The sequence below is a fragment of the Pteronotus mesoamericanus genome, unplaced genomic scaffold (assembly GCF_021234165.1).
Source record: "Pteronotus mesoamericanus isolate MK-2021 breed Mesoamerican mustached bat unplaced genomic scaffold, CSHL_Meso_final contig_182, whole genome shotgun sequence".
Taxonomy (NCBI): Eukaryota; Metazoa; Chordata; class Mammalia; order Chiroptera; family Mormoopidae; genus Pteronotus; species Pteronotus mesoamericanus.
The window spans coordinates 14,500,596-14,521,060 of NW_026555078.1; the positions used below are offsets into that span (position 1 = coordinate 14,500,596).

A 20,465-nucleotide genomic window follows, 5' to 3' on the forward strand; every position below is an offset into this window, starting at 1 on the left:
ATGGCTAAGGTAAGCCAGGGCAAGAGGAAGGATGCCATTTAGAGGGGAGGGACTAGAGCAGCATAGGGCACGAAGGCATAATGATGACAGAATATGCTAGTGACAGTAGGAACACTGGCTTTATAAGAGGACATGAGGATCCACAAATAGGAAAGAAAATGGGGTTCATGAGAGCAGATTACTGAAGACCTTCAAAACCAAGAGTAGGGTTCCCACTATGGTAAGAGGGGCCCATTGAAGGTCCCTGAGCAGACGGGTTATAAGACCAAAAAAAAAGGATGTTTTGGGAAGACTAATCTGGAACCAGGGCACAGGACAAATTTCAGAAATAAAAGCAGGGAGCCCAACAACGGGGAGCACGAAGCCTGCCAAGGGAAGCCGTGGGAGAAGCGTCTGATAACACACCCTATGCTGACCAGCAGATTCTCACTGCCACGCCAAGCTCCCACGTCACGCCCTTTCCTGCCTTGCACTGTGTCTGAAGAATCTGCCACCAAATCATCCCTGTGACAAGAGGTGCAGCTTTAGGCAATATAGCTACAATCAAATATTACCTAGGAAACCAAATATAACGAAATGCAAAATGTTACCCCACACTGGGAAATAGCTGTGAGATCTGGTTATAGCTGTGTTCATCGTTCATTACACTTTATATAATAGGAAAATATGCTAAATTAATACAAATGCAAATTAAGTAAGTTCAATGTCGGAAATACACGTGGTGTGTTGTGGGGATTGGGATGAAGCGTCTACTGACAGTCAGAGTTTGTCTGGCTAAATTTACTTGTTTTAATACTTTCCTTTCTTTTGCTCTGTTCTCAGTATTTTTTATGAGTTGGGGACAGCAGACATATGTGATGATATGTGTGTTTCAACTGCAGGCCCATTTCCAAGGGCCCCCCAGTGCCAGGGCACCGGTATGAGCCTTAACTAGATGATACACTTGAGTGGGAAGGTCCTGCTTAAGGAAAAAGAAACCCCAGATGGCATCCCCCTGCCTGAATGCTTTTTTCAGAGATAAAATTATACTCCAACTCTTGGGTAATTATATGGGTTAAAGGGACTTGCTACAAAATCTAGTCAAATGCAGACACATACCGGATCTGTGGCCCAAACAGGCACACTACCTTTACAATTACAGAAGTACACAACTTGCCAGTTGACTGAGATACAACCAAAAGTGCACACATGACTCTGTAAGAAACAGAAACAAAGGTATTTGGATAAAAAAAATTATTTCAGAATAACCCTAAAGGAAATTGTTATTTATTTATAGCATGTATATATGAACATATATTTATTTTTATTTCTATAAACATTTATTTGGTTTTACTCTTGTAAAGATATCTGGGTAAAATTGCAATTTTAGATTTAGTTGAGGGCTGATTACAAAAAGCATCCAGTGAATTCACTAGGAAATAACGCCCAGAGTCACATGCTTTTTTTTTTTTTTAATCAATGCTTCTGAGAGTGGTTGAAAAGAGCTTATCAGGTTTGGCAAAATTCTCCTGCAGAGATATAAAACTTTTGCAACCCAGGATGTACAACAACCAAGAAACCTTTGTGTTTTACATTTTTTAGAACACAGTGCATTGAAGTTCTTCAATCACACAGTATAGTTTCGGTCAACATAAAACTCAGCAGAAACTGATGAATGATGTTAAAGTCGGAGGGCCCTGCTGTCTCTCTAGATCTCTAAGATACTAAATCTCATCATGGGAAATAAAGTACAACCTCACTTTGGAAGTGGATACCACAGAAAAAAAACTGAGACCCTAGTGGCTCCTTCCACATACGCAACGTAAGGGCCTTTTCCCTCCAACTCCAATCCACCACAAAACCGTTTTACTTGTAAGGAGATGCATCTATATATAACTGCTCAGAAACTGCAAGGCTTTCTGCGAGAAGGGACAAGGGCAAGAGAGGGGGGGAAAAAAGAACAAAAACATCTTGACATTTCCATTTTCATCTGAAGAAGAAAATTGTATATTGTGATGCTCATTATAATTCCTGAATGCCTAAAAGCATTCTTTCTGGCAAGAAAAAGCCCAGTCCTGGTAGAATGCTATTTATTTCATGAAAAGAACAATAAGACCTTTGCACAACTCAGACTTTGAAATTATGTAAGGCTCAGTCATTCACCCAGCAAATATATTTTAAACATCTATTATATGCTTGACACTATGCATATTCTGAAACAAGGTGATATAAATAATTGGTAAAATTATGCGTTTTTTCCTACTGCCATGTCCTGTTACGCATTTTCCAGATTTTCAACAGCCAGCTTGCACAATCTTGATTATCAAAAAAAGTCAACTAAAACTAAAAGCATCAGCCACACAAGGTCTCCTCCTATGTTTCGTAGACACGAATCAAAATAGTAAGTCCTCACCAGAGTCTAAAAATCAGCATATGGACAGTCAAGGACCAAAACACTACCTGGCATAGGAAAGACCTCCACTTTCCTGAAGTCTCCAAATGTTTTGTTTGCAAATACTTCTTCATTTCTTTTGGCAAAGAGACAAGGACCAGGTGGCAAAGATCCACAGGATAAAGGGAGGTGAGAAAACAAACCATAATTCTAGGTAAAGAAAATAAGAAGACCTAGCTACAAGAGCCAAATTAATCCCTGTACCCACTGAGCTTAATCAAGTGTTATCACAAGGGCCAGAGGGAAAAAGCATTGAGGGCCTCATAAAAGAAACTCAGATGAAGAAAACATTTGATGGAGGCACAGTCGCAGGTACTTAACAAGCTGTGGGCAGCTTCTTCGGCTGTATAAGGCTCTTTGACTGTATAAGGTCTATCACTGGAGTTGATGGATCTTCCCCCTTCACCTCCCCACAAAAAGACAGGCCCCAGAATATTCTGGACTACCAAGGCCGCTCTGGGACTGATGCAAAGCTTGAAATTACCTTTAGGGGGTTACGGCTTACAGCACAGCACGCTCGGTGTTATGTCACTACCCCCCTCCCCCGGTCTCAAAACATAAAAGGAAAGCCAGGTGAAAAGCGATGGGCCTATGTCCACCACCAAACTAGATAGAATAATAGAGGTCAGATCCACAATTAGCCTCAGCCAACCAAGAAAAGGACAACATCTATGAAACAATAGCTTGCAAGGCACTGGACATCAGACAAAGAAGGACAATGATTCCTAGGGGAAGAAGACAAATAAGGTGTGTCCTAACGTGGCCCCACGGGGCTGCCTTGGGAGAAATTTCTGCTCCACCGAGCAGGGGCGGGGAACTCCAAGCAGCCCTCTTTGGACGAGCAGGTGAAGCTGAGCTCCAGGAGAGCAAGGAGGCTGGAAAGCACAGGGGCCATGGGTAAGCCTTGAAACATCCTATGGTGTCAGAGGAAACAGAGATGAAAGATCACATACTGTGTGATCCCATTGGTATGTATTTCAAGAACAGACAAAACTCATGCATGCTGATACAGGTTCAAACAGCAGCGACCTTAGAAAGAAGACTGACTAGAAAGAACAGACGAGAACTCTCTGGGAAGCTAGAACTATCCTTTATCTTAACTGAGATGTTAATGCCTATCCCCCCCCCCCCCAAAAAAAAACCAAAAGTGCAGAGGGGGAAATAAGGACAGGAAATCAAATTATATTTATTAGCCCTATTTTACAAGAGAAGATAAAGTTGTTTACATCTTTTTTGCCTTTGCATGTAAATGCAAATAAATGTAGAGGGAAATAAATGTAGGAAATTACAAGTCCATATTGAAAAATACATTGAGATGGTACCTGTATGTGACTAACAAGGTAATATAAAATTATCTTCTGTGAACCAATAGGCTCTCAGTGGATTACTGCCATCACCATCAATAAGTAACTAGGCAAGCACACAACAAATAAATGGGCTATAATTAAGCATAGGCAATAAAATTGATCTACAAATATAGCATGCTGAAGAGGGCTGAAATGAAATTAGTTAGGCCACAGATTCCAACAACTCATAATCACCCCCGACAACTACAGGACCCGGAATTGTGGAAACTGTTTCTCTATGAGCCATGGGTCCAAGTGTCAACCAGGATATGCAGAAACTGACGTTTTAGCTGTGAGTCCTGGTTCATTTTTATGGAGAATCATGCAAAACAAAAGCTCCCAGAAGTCCAGACTCTGGCTGAAACTGTTTGATACTGCATGTATATTAACGTCAGCAGTACAGCAGACTTGAGGTACAAAATCGCCCTTCTTGCTATCAGGGGCATATATGAACCAGAGTGACTCTCCTGCGCAACAAGCTACGACATACCTAGGAAACTGCTCTACGGGTACCAGCACCTTTATCCTTGCTCTCAGAAGACTCTGGGTTCAATGGCCATCCCCCTACCTGCTTTCAGCTGCACTTAGTATCTGTGGGACCAGAAATTTTTAAAAAATGGATGCAATGAAATAACTTCAGCTATTACCTTTGGCACTGCCTGCTCACAGATGCTTCTGTTGTATCTGCCTTGCCTGCTGGATCCTGCCTACCGTGGTACCAGGCTGCCACTCCCAGCCTCAGTGGCTACCCAGGACACTCCTTCACCGAACAGATTTGCAAAATGGCACCTGTTTGATCTTGTTACCTGGGCAGATCTGTCCTAATGGTGCCCTTATTTAAAATAAATTAAGTAAGAACGAAAATTATGTCTCCCCCCAATAACAACACAGACACTAGAAATTACAGTATAATCGATGCAGTACAAGCTCTGTGGCTAATGGGACTTGAAATCCCTGTGTGTTCAGGTGAGTTTTCATTAAGAAGTTTTCCTTGAGACATTCAGAAGATATCGGCAGCCAAGAGCCCAGACTTTTTAGTCAAACATAACTCTGAATCTTTGTCCCCTAACCTAACAGTTTTGTAACCTCGAGCAAGTCACATGCCATCTGTTTCTCAGTTCCCTCATCTGTGAAACAGGGATCATAATAGTATCTACTTTCTAGGCTTGTTCAAATGACAAAATGACACAAAGAATTCAGCACAGTGATTGGCACACAGTTAAGTGATTAAAAAAATAAGAGGTAACCGTGTATGAGCAAGGTATTCAAGGTAAAAATTGATTTGAAATTGAATAGATAATACTACTAATAAAAATTACACAAAACTTAGAAAAAAGGCTAAGAGAGAGCCACGAGTCCTTTTAGTGTCCTATACAGACACTCTTTAACATGTGCACCCAAGAAATATTGATTTCTATGGGAAATGCCCCTGTGTTTTGACATTAATATTTACTATTAATTGGGACCCACAGTCTATGAGATGACTCATTGACCTGTAGATTTTTGTTCAATAGAAACATAATGTTCCATAGTGGAGATACACCAAACCTCAAGGACTTTTTGCCCTGTGAGATATTCACCAGAATTATATTTAACCTAAGTTTATATTTTAACACTCTTTTTGATGTCTACAACTATCCTGCTTACATTTTTTCCCATCTTTCTGCTTCGCTCATTAAGGAGTTAAATAAAGTTGGTGCACATTCATTCTATATTTGTAAGAGAGTTGTATCTTTAATTTTATACAAATTATATTTGCATAAGTCATGTTTTTACCTTTTTGAGAACTATATTGAAAAGTAGCCAATAGTTCTGCAGGGGCTACTATGTGGCCTGTCCCAAACTTCATAATTATGAATTCAATGTAAACATTCAGAATGAGATAGGACCTAAAAACATCCACATGTTAGAGACACAGGGGAATTCATTTGTCCAAGGTATTAAGTGGCAGTCACAGCACAGGCCATCCACTGCACGTAATGATCTCAGCCACTATGTTTTATGCTGTGTATTGGAATTGCAATCAAGTTAAAAAGTGGAAATCAGGAAATCTAGGTTGACAGAGAATGAAAGCATAAATATTTGGAATATCTGAGGTTATGAGAGATACTCTTCTATTAATTCTAGAGTACCTAAAGATATTCTAAATGGCCTCATTTGAGTATTAGGACAAAAACATCTGAAGTGTTCAGAATTTCAGAAGATGATCAACTTAACAACCAGTAACACTGAGCTTTCCTTCTAAACCTGTACTCTTATATAATTTGGTTGTCTGTGAGGACTTGTCCACACTAGGCTAGTATTTAATGCAGATGCTAAACTTTTATTATTTCTAATACTGTAAGTAGTAGCTAATCTAATTAAAATGTTATCTTTCATAGCAGACATACCTGAGTTCAAGTCCTCACTCAGCTTTTTCCCATGAAACTTTGATTTTCCCATTGTTGAAATCAGGACAATAGTAGTATAGTATTTCTTAAAGACTTGGGATGATTAAAGGGGTGACATCTTTATAAAGGTCTTAGTACAGTGTCGGCGACATAATAAAAACTTGAGTCTAATATTATTAGTCACAATAAAAAGTATCACTACTCGTATTTATTAAGTACCTGCCACACTCCTGTGCTACACCAAAAGCTTTAAAAGGCTAAGCAGCTAATTCAATTTCACAGTGTTAACATTAGGACTGGCATTGAAAGCAGTTTCATTCCAAAGCCAATCAACTTGACTATGCTATAATATCTTTATAATTTCGTAACATATACATTATGGATCAACTTTTTAAAAATTTGGTTCAATATAAATAAATTTCCAAGACAAATGTCCCCCAATGGTTCAATGAAATAAATCAAGATTTGGACCCTATCAGGCCACAATCGGGACCCAGCAATAGATTCACTGTGGAGGGATCCTTATGGAGCCCTGAGCACCATAATGTACATTCTACTGAAGGAGATTAGGAAACCTGATCATGCTTTTCACCTTTTGAAAAATGCATATCATACAATGTTGGAGTAAAGCAGAGCACAAATTTTAAACAGAGTGTGATCTCAGCCACACAAATGCTTAGAATAGAGACTGGAAAGAAATAGCCAGAGAGTTAACCGCAGCCATAGTCCCCTCTCTCTGCTCACCAGAATGCTGTCTTTGTTTCCCAAGCCTCATCTATACCATGTTTGCTTAGGAAGAACTTACAAATTTTTCAGGACTCATTTGTCAGTGAAAACTTTCCTAACAGCAGAAGCTCTACTTGATGAGTCTCAGCCACAGAGATAGTTGACCTCACTCTACTTTATGACTCCTCACTACATCCAGTTCACATTTCTATTGAAGCATTTCACGTGTGTCTTCTCCCAGTAGACTGTAATGTATTAGAGAACAAAATGGTACCTTCATCATGGTTATGTCTTCAAATAAGGATTGTCTGTGAATGAATGAATGAATGAATGAATGAATGATAAAGAGTGTCCTAAGCAACAAACAACTGTCTTAATAGTGAACGTCCCCACTATGGCCTATATACTGGACAAGCAAAGCCTGAAAACACAGGGAGGAAATAAACACCTAACCAAAAGCATGGACATACTACAGTCTGAAACCCTGGGAAATTACTGCTCTACAAATAACAACATGGGCTCATACTGTTGCCCTATACAAACCCTAGAGATAGAATGTGCACACACATCTGATTCCCTTGTTTACACACGAAGTAATGCATATATTGCTTATCTTTTTTGAAGCCTGAAGGGAAATGAGTTTTTAACAGATTTAATCAATATGCCAACCTACATTAAAAAAATAAATAAACCCACACAATAAATAAAAAGCAAAAGGCCAATCAATAGCCAACAGTGCAGCTTAAGAGCCACTCCAGCAGAGAACTGTCTGAAAAGGTGCTTCACTTTCTGCTGTCTGCACGATCCACAGCTGCCTGCTAGTGATTTGTGGCAAGCAAAGAACATCTATTATCACATGCCAGTGTGAACCTAGCAATTTCTCCAGCAAGGAGCCCGCAACGCACAACCCGCAATGTAGCACAGGTAGCTGGCTGTTGAGGGTGGGCTGAGGACCCACATTCATTTCCTACTCCTCACCCCACAAAGCCATTATAAACACACCCCATTTCTAAATCCAGGAACATGATGTGTGTTAAGGGCTCGTGTGCCACACACTGACTTCCACATTTGCTTCTCCAGGGCACAGAGGCAATAACAAGATCCCAAAATTACATACAACTTAGAACAGTTGTCATGAACATGCTAAAAGGGAACCATGGTGGTGAGAATAGATGTGAGGTGTTTCAAATTGCTATTTTCAAGGATACCTCCCACATGACAACTCTTTTGTGTATGTGTGGGTATACACAAGTGAGTTGGATGTTGTGCAACATCTCACTATGTTCTGAAGGGGAAGGGGACACAACAATGGGCTGCCAGTGGGTGTGGCATTGACACACTATATGGGAAAGGGACTCTGAATTGGCACGCTGGTGTAACGGCTACAACATACTGAAATTGCCCAGATCTCAGTACTGATTTAAAATACCAATAGGAACTCAATATCAAAAACAAACCAACAAACAAAAAAATACAACGCCCCTATAAGAACGCTTGTTAGATTCCATTCTTGTGTTGTTCTTAATACGCAACTGCAATATTGTGTCATTAGGTTGGCACTCAGGCAGTATGCACCAAGAAGCCATTCCTCTCTGTTTTAATTTTTCAAAAGAAATTACACGTTTTCTTTAGCAAATGTTATGTGTGTCCTTATTTGATCCCACATGAACTGAAAACTGCTTTTGAGATCATTTTTTCCATTGCAAATGGCCCTCAAATTCCTTAAGTTACCTAAAGGAAACTCCCTATGATTTTACTATAAGAGGAAGTGGAAAGTCATATCATAAAACTATATGACAATTACTAAATAAATTATAGTTTAGTTTACTATCACATTTTTGAGTCTATCCAAAAACAAGGGAACACTCTTACACAAGGTAGCCGACATAGAATACATGTCATACCTTTACAACCACTGTATCAGCTTTGTATCTACCTTTGTAAGAATGAATCTAGAATTCACCCTCACTGTCTTCATCAATCCACCATGCTTTCACAGAAAATGGTAAATTAAGTTAAAACCACCCAGGCTTATTTTACTCATACTAAATGAGATATAGTTCCTAAATGTAAACTCTACTCATGGAGGCCCAGCCCCATCTATGTGACAGCAACTGAAAATTGTCAAGCAAATGCCAAATTTGGCAAACAGGGAAACAAATAAATAACAAAGGTCTTAAGTAACAAAACCAATGCTAGGAAAAGGGAACACGATTGTAAAATGTAAATATTTCTTTAGAAGCTTACAGGTCATCCCCAGATAAAATTAACTTTCCGACATATGATGAACTGAGAACTTTATTTTGAAAAATATCATAGCCTGGCCGTTTCCCTCCTAAACAATTTTCTTTTCCTGGATGTGCAGTAATAAAATGAGATGTTCTCAATTCCAATAATTAAGGATCAATCTGCTGTCCTGAGAAACAGCTCATAGAAAATGAGAGATCCAAACCTTAACCTACCCAGAAAATGCCTTTTGCCATTAGATTGACTTGCTAATGAATTCATGCGGTTCTATGACAGCATCTTAAGAAATACAATTCATTTTAGACACAGGCAATATCCTACAGAATATACTAGTCCCATGAATCAGGTAAAGGCCAGATCTCCTTGATGGTACTCCATTTAGAAGGCCATGCCCCGATTCTGTTCTTGAGAGCAAAGCCAGACCCCCTGGGCTGTGCATGTGAGCCCAGCAATGGCCTCTGTGCTCTTCCAGAAGACTCAGCTCCTGCTTTTCTCTCTGCCCCTCCTCCTTCATCCTGCTTCTTCTTCTCATCACTCACTTTACCATTTCTCCTGTCTTGCATTTCCCCTGCTGCTTTTGCCAATGGTAAACATGAGCCTTTTTCAATTCTGTTGGTGACACAGAGAGTTAATGCTCAATTCCTGATGCAAGCAAAGCTACCAGGAGGTCATTAATATAGGGAAGCACAGAGAATATCAGACAGGTAACTTCCTTTTGAAAATGTTGGTGAGATAAAGCAGCAACTTACAACTCTAAGGGTCAATGTTGACATAGTAAATAATTATCTATGATGGAAAGTAGTGAAGCTGATTTTCTAGGAGGAAAAAACAACTGATTCTGGTACTAATTTCAAAAGAGAAGTTCCTTCCAAATATTAAACTTTAACTGTCAATCATTAAAGAGGCATCCGTTGTAACAACTGGCCTACCATTTTGGTATATTTAGTTGGGTTTCATTAAAAGTTTACCCACAGACTCATGAGCAACAATAAATACTTACTGTTTTACATGAAAAAAAAAAAGTTTATATACAAACTTTTTAGTTAGATCCTACAATTCTGTGTATATGAATTCTACATGTTCCTCACATTCTGCAATTAAAGTGTACTCACTCCCACGTCCATACAGCCATCCAATCACAGAAGCCCTGGTCCACTCTGCTAGGGGGGACTAGGCAAGCAGATTCTTTCAGTGATTTAGGCTCAGAGGTTTTCTACGATAAAAATTCAACTGCATTATTTATAGACCAAAAATGTAAAACATATTATACTAAGCCTGGATATCTTCGAAACATTCTTGAAGGATGTTTCCTTCAAAAACTACTGCCACAAAGGAAAGCTGACCTTCCCCAATCCTCCTCCTAGAACTTCATAAAATATCAGCAAATTGTTCCAGTTGGATAACGTGATAGTGCCTACTCTGGATTGAGACATAACAAGATCAGAAACAATCAGAGACAGCTGGAAAGAATCCTGTTTGGTTTTTAGCAGAAAACAATGCCTTGCCTATAGGACAGAAAGCAATTTGTCAATAAGAGAAAAATGCATACCTACCTTCTGAAGACTGAGCGTGTTCGGCATCGTGAGAGTAACTTACCTTTCTGTCTGTCTGCACACAGTCCATTTCCTACTGGGAGTGGTGTATATGTGTGACATGGACTAAACTTGTGAGAATAAAAAAACATCAGGCCACCATTGAGGGGGGAAAACAGGGCTTCCTATTGAGTCCTGTGCAGACAAATTACAGGGAATAGAAAGAGCATACAGCACAATTTCCAACGCACTCTCAATGGCCCAGAACTGCCTATCTCAGAGCAGAAGGGGAAGGGGGCTTCCAAATCATAAATATGGAAACAAGACTTTCAATAATCCCAAATACTTGGAAAGAGCAACCTGGTGCCAAAACCTTCTGCAGACAGGGTGTCCTTTGCAGTACAGATATACAGGCACAAGCTTACATTTAGACCAAAGAATTTTCTCTCTATATTGCCAGATTCCCCACTTGTTTCTCCTTTGTGTATCTTGAGAGACCGACAGACCACATGAAGACCAAAAGCTATGAGAAAAGTGAAAAACAGAACAACAGACAACTAGACACATGAAAAAAAGTTGCGCAATAAGAAATCAAGGAAAACCAAATAGACACAACGGAGATGGCACTGTAATGGACGCCCCCCCCCCCCCCCCCAACACGGTCAAACTACAACGGGGCCTTACTGTTCGCTCAGGTAACATCATGCATATTTTTTTTTCCCAAATGAAACCAAAAAGTCAACTGCCTGAGTTCAGATTGTAAAACAAATTCCTACAATGAAGCCTGCATTTAAAAATCAGGTCAGCGGGGCGCACTAAGTCAGGGCTTTTTAACAAATCTCATTGCAATAAGTATCCAGAAATGTCAAGTGTTTGTTCATCTTTAAAAGTGGCTGTGTTAAGACAATAACATAAGAAGGAAGTGGAGACCCAGGTTACAGATTCCCATAGAATTAAAGTACCTCCACCAGCAGAGCTGGAGTCATCTCATGAAACCGCTCTTCTTCTAGGTCGAACTAGCTGATATGACCGAAGCATTACTAGTAGACAAAGACAACAACTGGCTCTCTACCAGTGTGAACCAAATGCACAGATGAATGTATATAGGCGTGCTCACAAAACATATACATATAAACAGACTGTATATACCAAACATATAAACAGAAAATATATATACACATACATATATATACATACACCAAATAGGTATCAATAAATTTCACCAGAGATTCCACAATCTCTATGTTACATTTGAAAGACCGCTGAGAACCCTTTAAATGTTTCTAATTGGGAAATATAATGAGCTCTGAACATCTTCATTATTTGAAAGGTCTAAGAAGTTCCCTAAGTTCAGATTTTTTTTTTTTTAAAAAGAGCTACTATTGATACATCCCTTAAACATACTCTAAATTCGAGGCAATGGAAATAAGAGTCTCAAAATGGTTATCCAGACGATTTAATTCATGAAAAACTGAACTCCTTAGAACACAAGTATTGCCTGAATTGGTTTGTCTTGTTTCTCAGTCACAGGTAATCTAATCTAACGGGAAAACTTTGGGAATAAGCCACTGGGGAAACATTTAGTATTGCTGAGCAAGAAATGTCTCTTTGCTCTTCCCATAAGAGCACTAGTCCCTTATTTTTCCAGTTTCTGGAGGAGAAAATTGCTAATGAATCTTTCAGAAGAGTCATCCTTTTACATAATGTCCCTAAGGTTTCTCTAAATCTCTGAACTTGTTGGAAAAATCCAAGTATGAAAAGGCTGTACTCACGGTCATTGCACTGGTTTCCAGAGTATGAGGTCATGGAACAGTCGCAAGTGAAGCCTTCCCACTGCTGCATGCAGACCCCTTGGTTGGCACATGAGTCTTCCTGGCAGGTGGTACTTGGTCCTAGTAATGTATCAGGCAAAGGAAAGAGAAGGAAAAGTAGAGGGAGAAGTGTTAACGATTAATCAGATCCAAAGCAATCACTTGAATTTACTATTCTCATGCCTCAAAACATTCAAAGACACAACCACCAAAAATGTCAACTCTATGTCATGCAACAAGAATTTGGTATATACAAAAGACGACAGAAATACACACTTGGCCACATACTGTCAACAGTTACACACAGAAGGGAGAGGGCTGAACACACTGTTTGTTCTCTTTTAGGCAGACTTTGCAAAAGAGCCTCGTCACTACCATTTAACTGGAAAGAGGTCTCACTTGGAGCATGATCTTTCTGAACGTATAATGCTAAAGCAGAAAAACACATTCCCATGATTCTCATGAATTAAGGACAAAAGTCCCTATAGTCTACTTTGTTACATTAAAAAGATATTTAATGATAATTCAGATGAGAGGAGATAGCAGCCAGCATGCACTGGCACTGAGTAGGTAATAAGCACTGGGTACTAAGCACTTTGTCTCTGTACCTCATTAAGTCCTCCAGTGGCTCTAAGACTTAAGTAGCTATATAACCATCTTTTCACAGATTAAAAAACCAACCTCAGAGAGGTAAAAATAATTTGCCCAAGGTCACACATTTGGAAATGAAAGAATCCTGATGTCCAACTTTGGTAGAGACCTAAGTAGTTAACTACATCAGTGGTTCCCAAAGTGTAGGCCTAGGACCAGCATCACCCAGGAAGTTGTTAGAAATGCCCATCCATGGGCCTTACCCCGGACCTACTGAAATAAAGAAATTGGTGAGAGGGAGGCAGAAATGAGTGTTTTCATAAGCTTCTAGGAAATTGTGATGTAGACTGGATGAGTGCACTGCACCACACTGCTGCTACAGGTTTATACAGGTGTACACATACACCAGAGGATACAAAAGAGAATTATGTGAAGTTTGGAGAGAAAGTACAGTAGTGCCTCGGTATCATCATTAATTCATTCCAGAACTCGTGATGAGTGCCGAAACCAACCAGTACTGAAATGTCCATGAGCTACCATGTGACTGACATGTCGACCTCTGTTTCATCGCAAGAGAGGGGCACCAAGGTGCGAGCAAGCTCCGAGCGCTGAAACATTCTTTTCTCCTCAAAATGCGATGAGTACACGTTTGAGGAGTTTGAGGAGTTCTTAAGCCAATGAGTACCGAGATAAGATTGTATTAGAAATTATGCTCGTTGTTAAAATTTCATTCTTTATTATTTCTATTTCTGTGTCTTTCATATACAAGTAACATAGCTATAATGATACATGTATATAATATATAAATATGTATACCTTTTGGAAGGAATTCTTAAAATCTTTTCTGGGTATGAATGAGCAAGTGAAAAGTTTGACAATCTCTATCTTCCAAGTTGCCATTAAACTCTTTTTTGGTCAGCTGGGGCCTCTCATTAATCATTCTTCCTTTTTCAACTCTCTCTTTTCCCTCAACCTTGGGATTAAAGAACCTTTGGGATTACATGAGCTCATAGGAAATATCTTAATATTCAGGATAACCTAAATTTCCCAGACAGCCTCAGCAAAGGAGGTGAGCCTTTTGAGTCATTAAATGTATTAGTCAGGATCTGATTTAAACACACACACACACACACACAACAACACTTGACAGAGTCAAAACATACCCATTGCTCTAAGTGCACATTTCACAAATTCCAAGCTAAGCCTCACCCAGGCCCAGGATATTGAAACATAATTATGCAAGGTCCTGAGGATACATGTTCAGAAGATGAATGACTATAAAGGGTCTGTCTTCTAGGTGGTAAGACATTTTATACTTATTCATGAAGGGGGAAAGCAGTACACTGCATCACTCCCAGTACAAAGCTCTTAGGATGTGACATAAGGGAGTTCAAGACTATCACTAATGCTGGGGGAGCAGCCTGCTGCTGGGTTTCTGCAGGCCCTGTGTGCCATGTGGTTCCCCCATGTGGAGATGAAAGGAGGTACATGGTCATGTTCTCAGTGGGTCTAAACTTGAGCATTGTGTGGTGCAAGTTTTATTAACAATGGCAAATCAGGACAGCTTCTTTCAAAGGGTAAAAGCTTCTCAGAAGTCCACAGGGCTCCCTGACCAAACAGCTCTCACCAGACAATGGGCCAGTAATTCAATTGAACTCAGAATCAGAAACACATAGAAGGCTTTCCCCTTGAAAGGCAGAACAGCAAAAACTTTGGGCAAACATAATTTTTTGCATACTGATTGATACTGAAGGCAAAGGCTTTTCCATGCATTTCCCTCCCCTGTTGCCAAATTTTAACCATTTTCCAAAGGCCAGCTCATATGCCTCCCTCAAAGATAACATTCCCCCGTAACTTCAAACAATTCTCCCCCTTCTTAGTGGCCACAGCACTTATAATCTGCCTCATTAACTTTTGCATATGATAATATTCCATTTAACACGTTATTACACATTGCATTGTCCTCTGCTTATATAATCCTCTAATTGTCTCATGTGGGTTTTTTTGCTCTTTATCCCCAAAAGACTAAATACTGCTTGCTGTTAGAAATCACGTAATATGCTTTCATCGTGTCCTTGCTGCACTAAGTGCACTGTGCCAGATGCCGAGAAAGTGTTTCTGTAAATGTGGAGCTGATCTGAATTGCAGCAGCCTGATTTGCCCATGTCTCATACTTCCATAACCCGAGCGTGGGAGGATGTCTGTGCTCTCCAAAGTGAGCAATCTGTTCCATTTGTCAAAGGTTGCTCAGGAAGCAAGTACATAGGGAACTGTAGGTTATTTCCAAATCCCACGGAATTTGTTTCACACGCATTGAAGGGAGCGCGCCATGCAGAATCAGATAATCCCTGAACTCTGACTACACTGTAACACCTGAGAAGAAGAACAGCCTCGGTGAGAACCTGCAATGACTTCTGATTGATCTGGGACTACACTCAGACCTCCTTTCCAGGCTGAGATCCTAGTGCGTTTGCGTCCTTCTCCAATCTCATTTCCTTCTCCTGGCCCCTAGCTCACAGGGTTCTAGCCATCCCTTCCTCTTTTTAATTCATCTCTAGCACTGCAGTGTTCACAGCGTGGGGCCCAAATCAGCAGCACCTGCATCACCTACCTACTGGAATCACCTGTCACTTGCCCACTGGGTGGCTCTACAATCTGCTCACATTGCAGGACCTCTGCTCTCACACTTCAAGTCCATCCCTACCTTCAAGGTCTTTTCCTCTTGCTCAACCCACTTCCTGAAAGGTACTTTTGCAGATTTTTCAAATGACTGGTTAGTCTTCGTTCTTTAAGTTTCAGCTCCAAATGGGTGTTTTTCAGACTGTCTTACTATAAAAAAGTCCCCACCAGCATTTCATTCACTTCCCATAATATTTCTGTGTTTATTTAACTCACAATGACATGGCCTGCGGATAAGTTATTTATTAAATCCTTTACTGTCTGTCTCATCCTACTGGAATATAAGCCTTTTGAAAGGAAAAGTCTTGTTTCTTTTGCTCACCTTCATGTTTCTAAATACTGGTAAAATAAAGTAAGGGCTCAGAGAATATTATGGAATACCAAAAGAACAAACAAACCAAAAATTAGAGAAAAGCATTCTTTTATGACATAAAACCAAGTGGTTTTCCTAACAATTCACTCATAGCATTTACCAATATCAGCTCGTATAAATAAGTTTCTATTTCAAACAAGCTTTTCCTTTGAGGGGGCATTTAATTGATCACATTATCTCCCCTGATTTAACTATTAGACTCATCTAATCTCACCAGATGCTGAGACAAGGACTCTTTTGTGCCCCCAGTGCCCACGGACAATATGCAGTAACTGTATTGAATGGAAGAGAGGCTGGGCTAAGCTCTAAAACACTTTCATGATGATAAGTTCCCATTCTTACTTCAAACTAAGTACATCCCTTCCTGAACAGGCTGCAGTTCATCTCATTGCATCTATTTCTGATAGATAGGAATGCCAAAGAGGGGAGGAGGAAGGGAGGGGGGTGTGGGGGGAGAGAGAGAGAAAGAAAGGAAGAAAGAAGAGAGAGAGAAAGGAAGGAAGAAATCAGAGAAACAAACCAAAATGTCCTAGAAAAAGAAATTTTATTCTAACTGTACATCCATTGATACAAGATAATCTGTAGAAATAAGAGCAAGAACATAAAGCCATAACAAAACAAGGCACTTGCATAGATGTACCAGACACTGTAGTATGTGCATTTCAGATAGTAATTCAATTAACCTTATAAGCACATGGTGAAACAACTCTGATTAAAACTATGAAAGAATCAGCAAAACAAGAATAGTTTTCACATCAAGACATACAGAATTTCCAAAATAAAATAATGTTTGACTGCTGACTGAGTCGGAAGGCAAGGATTTCAGAAAAGTAAACTGAGTCAGAGGAAACAGGTGATTATTTGCAAGGCCCCAAGTGCAAGTAGCAGAGTGAGGTTTCAAACCCAAGCTTACTAACTCCACAGCAGACCCACCTAACACCTGTGGATGTGGGTAATATGGGTGGGTGGGGGGTGTGTGTGTGTGTGTGTGTGTGTGTGTGTGTGTGTTGACGCTGATGAACAAGAGCAACTTAAAAAGGTATTTCTAACCTACAGCCAGAGAAGAATGACATTTTAATGTACCAATGTGTTTTCTTAAGTGAGAAAAAAATTTCAAATGCCAATTCACTACAAAATTCAATTAAAAATAAACAGGAAGGCATCATTTGTCTAATTATATGAACAAAAATCTATATGCATGTTTATAAACATGACATTCCTAAGGACTTAAGAATAATAATTTTATCTAAAATATTATTCCAAATCAAACTAAAATTGTAGATACTATAAGATAACATAAACCTTTGGAATTATGTGTTCAGAAAATTATATTATTATTATTAATAACTTAAAATTGTGCCAAGGCTTTAGGGAACCTCTGTATAGGGACAGCGTATACAACTTTTATATTTGATATGTAATCAATCCTCACTAAAAGTCATGTAATCTTTTGAGAAAAAATGGTAACTTCTTTTTATAGTAGGAAAACTGATAAGGCAACAGAAGAATGCATGAAAAGATGAAATACGTTGTCACTGATGTTAGTCCTTCAGTTTCTACCTCCCAGTTCTATTTTTAGTTCACTGGGAGAGATTGCATTGTGTCTTTTTTCTTCCTTTTTTTTTCAGATGATAACTCACGGCTGCCACAAATGTCCCATCATCCTGCTTGAATGTGGGATTGTTTCTCTCTTTAAGAACTGTCCCAGACAGTCATTTCATGCCTGTTACTGCTGAAATCCCCCTGTGCAGTACCTGCAAATGGATTCAGTCAACTCCTCTTCATGGTCTGGAAAATCAGAAGTTGACAGAGTATCTTTTATTACTTGCAGGTCCTTGAGACAGATGTGCTGCCTGAGGCACAGGACATTTGGATCAGAGTTTATTTTCCTTCTGTTAGTGCCCAAGTAGGACTTAACCAAACTTAGGCCTCAAATATCCCAATTTAAAATGGCTAAATGTTGGTAAACCAGCACCAGCTGGCTCTAGCCATGCTGGGGAGGTGGGCTTGGTGGTGGGAAGCCGGGGAGTAATACATCTGCTCTGATTTCTAACGCCCGTTCATCCTGAAGGCTGGTAGGCCAGCTGTAGGCACCAGGTGGGGTTGGTGTAACAAGATTCACTGTCTTTAATCTCAAAGCATGAGTTGTTTGTCAAAGGGCTTAGAATCTATGAGTGAAACCTGAATGAGAAGTATGAGCATAGAACTTTGTTCCTGCCCCCCACCCAGCCCCCCAACAAAGCACAGCTGCCCTGGGGAGAAGGCTTATGAGAAATGCTATAGATTGTCTACTGAGATGTCATCTTCCACCTTCAACTTTGTTTTTCACTCTTGGTAAGTGTATAAACATTTTCACTTTTACTTTTTAAAATTTACACTATTTCACAGAGAGAGAAGGAGTGAGCAGCAATTGGGTGGAAAGGACAGAAAAGAAAGAATAGAAAAAGATGACTGCACATAGATACACACATTCGTGTATATGTATGTATGTGTATCTGTGAAAGGCCCTTACCAGCTTCCTGAGCAATCTATAGCCTCTAGTGCTAGAATATAATTAATAATCAAAGCACTGAGGCTTCAGGGACGGTGTTCATGACATTAGACACAGCCTGCTTACTTAGGCTACATGTCTCAGTCCTTTCAGCAAAACTACTTTTGTCCCTCTAAGAAGTATTTCTACACTTACAGTGTTGGATCCTCTCAGCTTTTCTGAAGATAGTAATTTACAGACAACATAAGATTCATCCCTTTTTAATTGGCAAAAACCCAATTCACTTCTATTTAATTTTAAAATAAGAAAACAAAGATCCCTGAGTGTGTCAAGTGTCTTTCTTCGTAGAGAAACAACTGAGAAGTGGCTGCCCTATTTCCCATTTTAAAGAAGATTATACAAAGCCAAAGAACAGGGTCCTAAATGTTGTTATAAAATTTTATTGGCAGAAAGAGCTAAGAGCAGCTGTGTTCCCCAAATCTTCTTTTTTTCTTTTTTTTTTTTTTGTCCTGGAGGCAGGAATCGATGCCTTGCTAATGCTCAACAGGCACTGCAACTGCCCTTTATCAAGCATGCTCTTTCTGAATGAGGGGTCAGAAAAGTCCCTTAGTTAGGATGATGAGTAAAAACACCTTAAAAAATCTAACACTGGGGCAGTTACAATAAAACCTTATTCTCACTTCAGCCCTCTCATCATACATTAGATATAAATAGTCAAGATAGGCATGGAAATTGGCTGAAACCAAGATGCCCTCATGAGGTCTTTACCTCCAATGGCCTTTGGCCCTGTGCTGGTCAATATTAAACAACCAGAACTCCAGGAATAAAGAACAACAAAGCCTGATCTGTAACATTTCTCAAACCCAATTTTCAGAGTGTAAAAATATTCCTACCACAACCAATTTCAACCTAATTCATGTTAAATGATGTCAACTAGCCTGCAAAATTTCTGAAAACTCCTCTGCTCTTGCCAGCACTGTTCTTGATTGCCAATGAACAGCGAAGTACTACTACACTTTGTGAGTAAAGCTTTTTCCCCACAGGACACTCCCATGACAGCAGAGAGGTAAGAGTCAATGGCTGCCCCTGATAGGGTATTTGTGAAGGTGGCAGAATGGCTGGCATCATAAAGCCATCTTGTTCAAGCCATCCTATTTTCAGAGGAGACCTGGGTCATTAAGGCCAAGTGATTAAATCATTCTTTCTTTTTAAAAAACTATAAACAGGCCTTTACAAGTCAATGCTGCTTCAGAAAATGTAGACTGAGGCCTCATTTTCTGTTTCCTTCTTTTCTCAGCACTGACATAGCAGCCGGTTGGGGTAGTAGAGAATATATTTAACAGGAAGAGAGACAAAATGGGTTTCAAAGACCAGGCTCAACAAAAAGACAGGTAATTTAAAATATTTTGCTTTAATATAACTGTGCAAATATCTTCTAGAACATAGTGAAACAGTATCGCTATGAAAACCATGTACCATAATATCAGCTTGGAGGACACTCTCAGATACTCTCTGGTCATCTGTGTACAGTTTCTGCTTTGGAAACAGGCAAATCCAGACTCACATTGCATGCCACAGTAGGGAAAAGGTTACAGGCTTCAAAATCCAGCTTTATCACTTACTAGCAATGTGGCCTTGGGCTAGCTACCTAAATTCTCCAAACCTGTTTACTCATCTAATAAGTGAGATAGAAATTATTACTACCTCATATGAAGTAAGCATTAAAAGAGATAACATATGCAAAGCTCTCAAAGTCATCCAAATGGAGATAATATCTACCAACCAAGGCTGTGTACATAATGGACATACGATATGCCAAGTCTTTATTTAGCATGTGCCTATGCTAAG

At 39.6% G+C, this 20,465-nt stretch overlaps 1 protein-coding gene across 12 annotated transcripts in view; it reads right to left on the reverse strand.

Moving 5' to 3' along the window:
* NRXN3 (neurexin 3) overlaps positions 1-20,465 on the reverse strand; it is a 1,414,514-nt gene that overhangs the window by 745,287 nt on the left and 648,762 nt on the right. For all 12 annotated transcript variants that reach the window (XM_054567201.1, XM_054567200.1, XM_054567197.1 and 9 more), the window contains one exon: positions 12,445-12,564. In XM_054567201.1, coding sequence (XP_054423176.1) covers positions 12,445-12,564 — 120 coding nt within the window. The remainder of the gene's footprint in view (positions 1-12,444; positions 12,565-20,465) is intronic.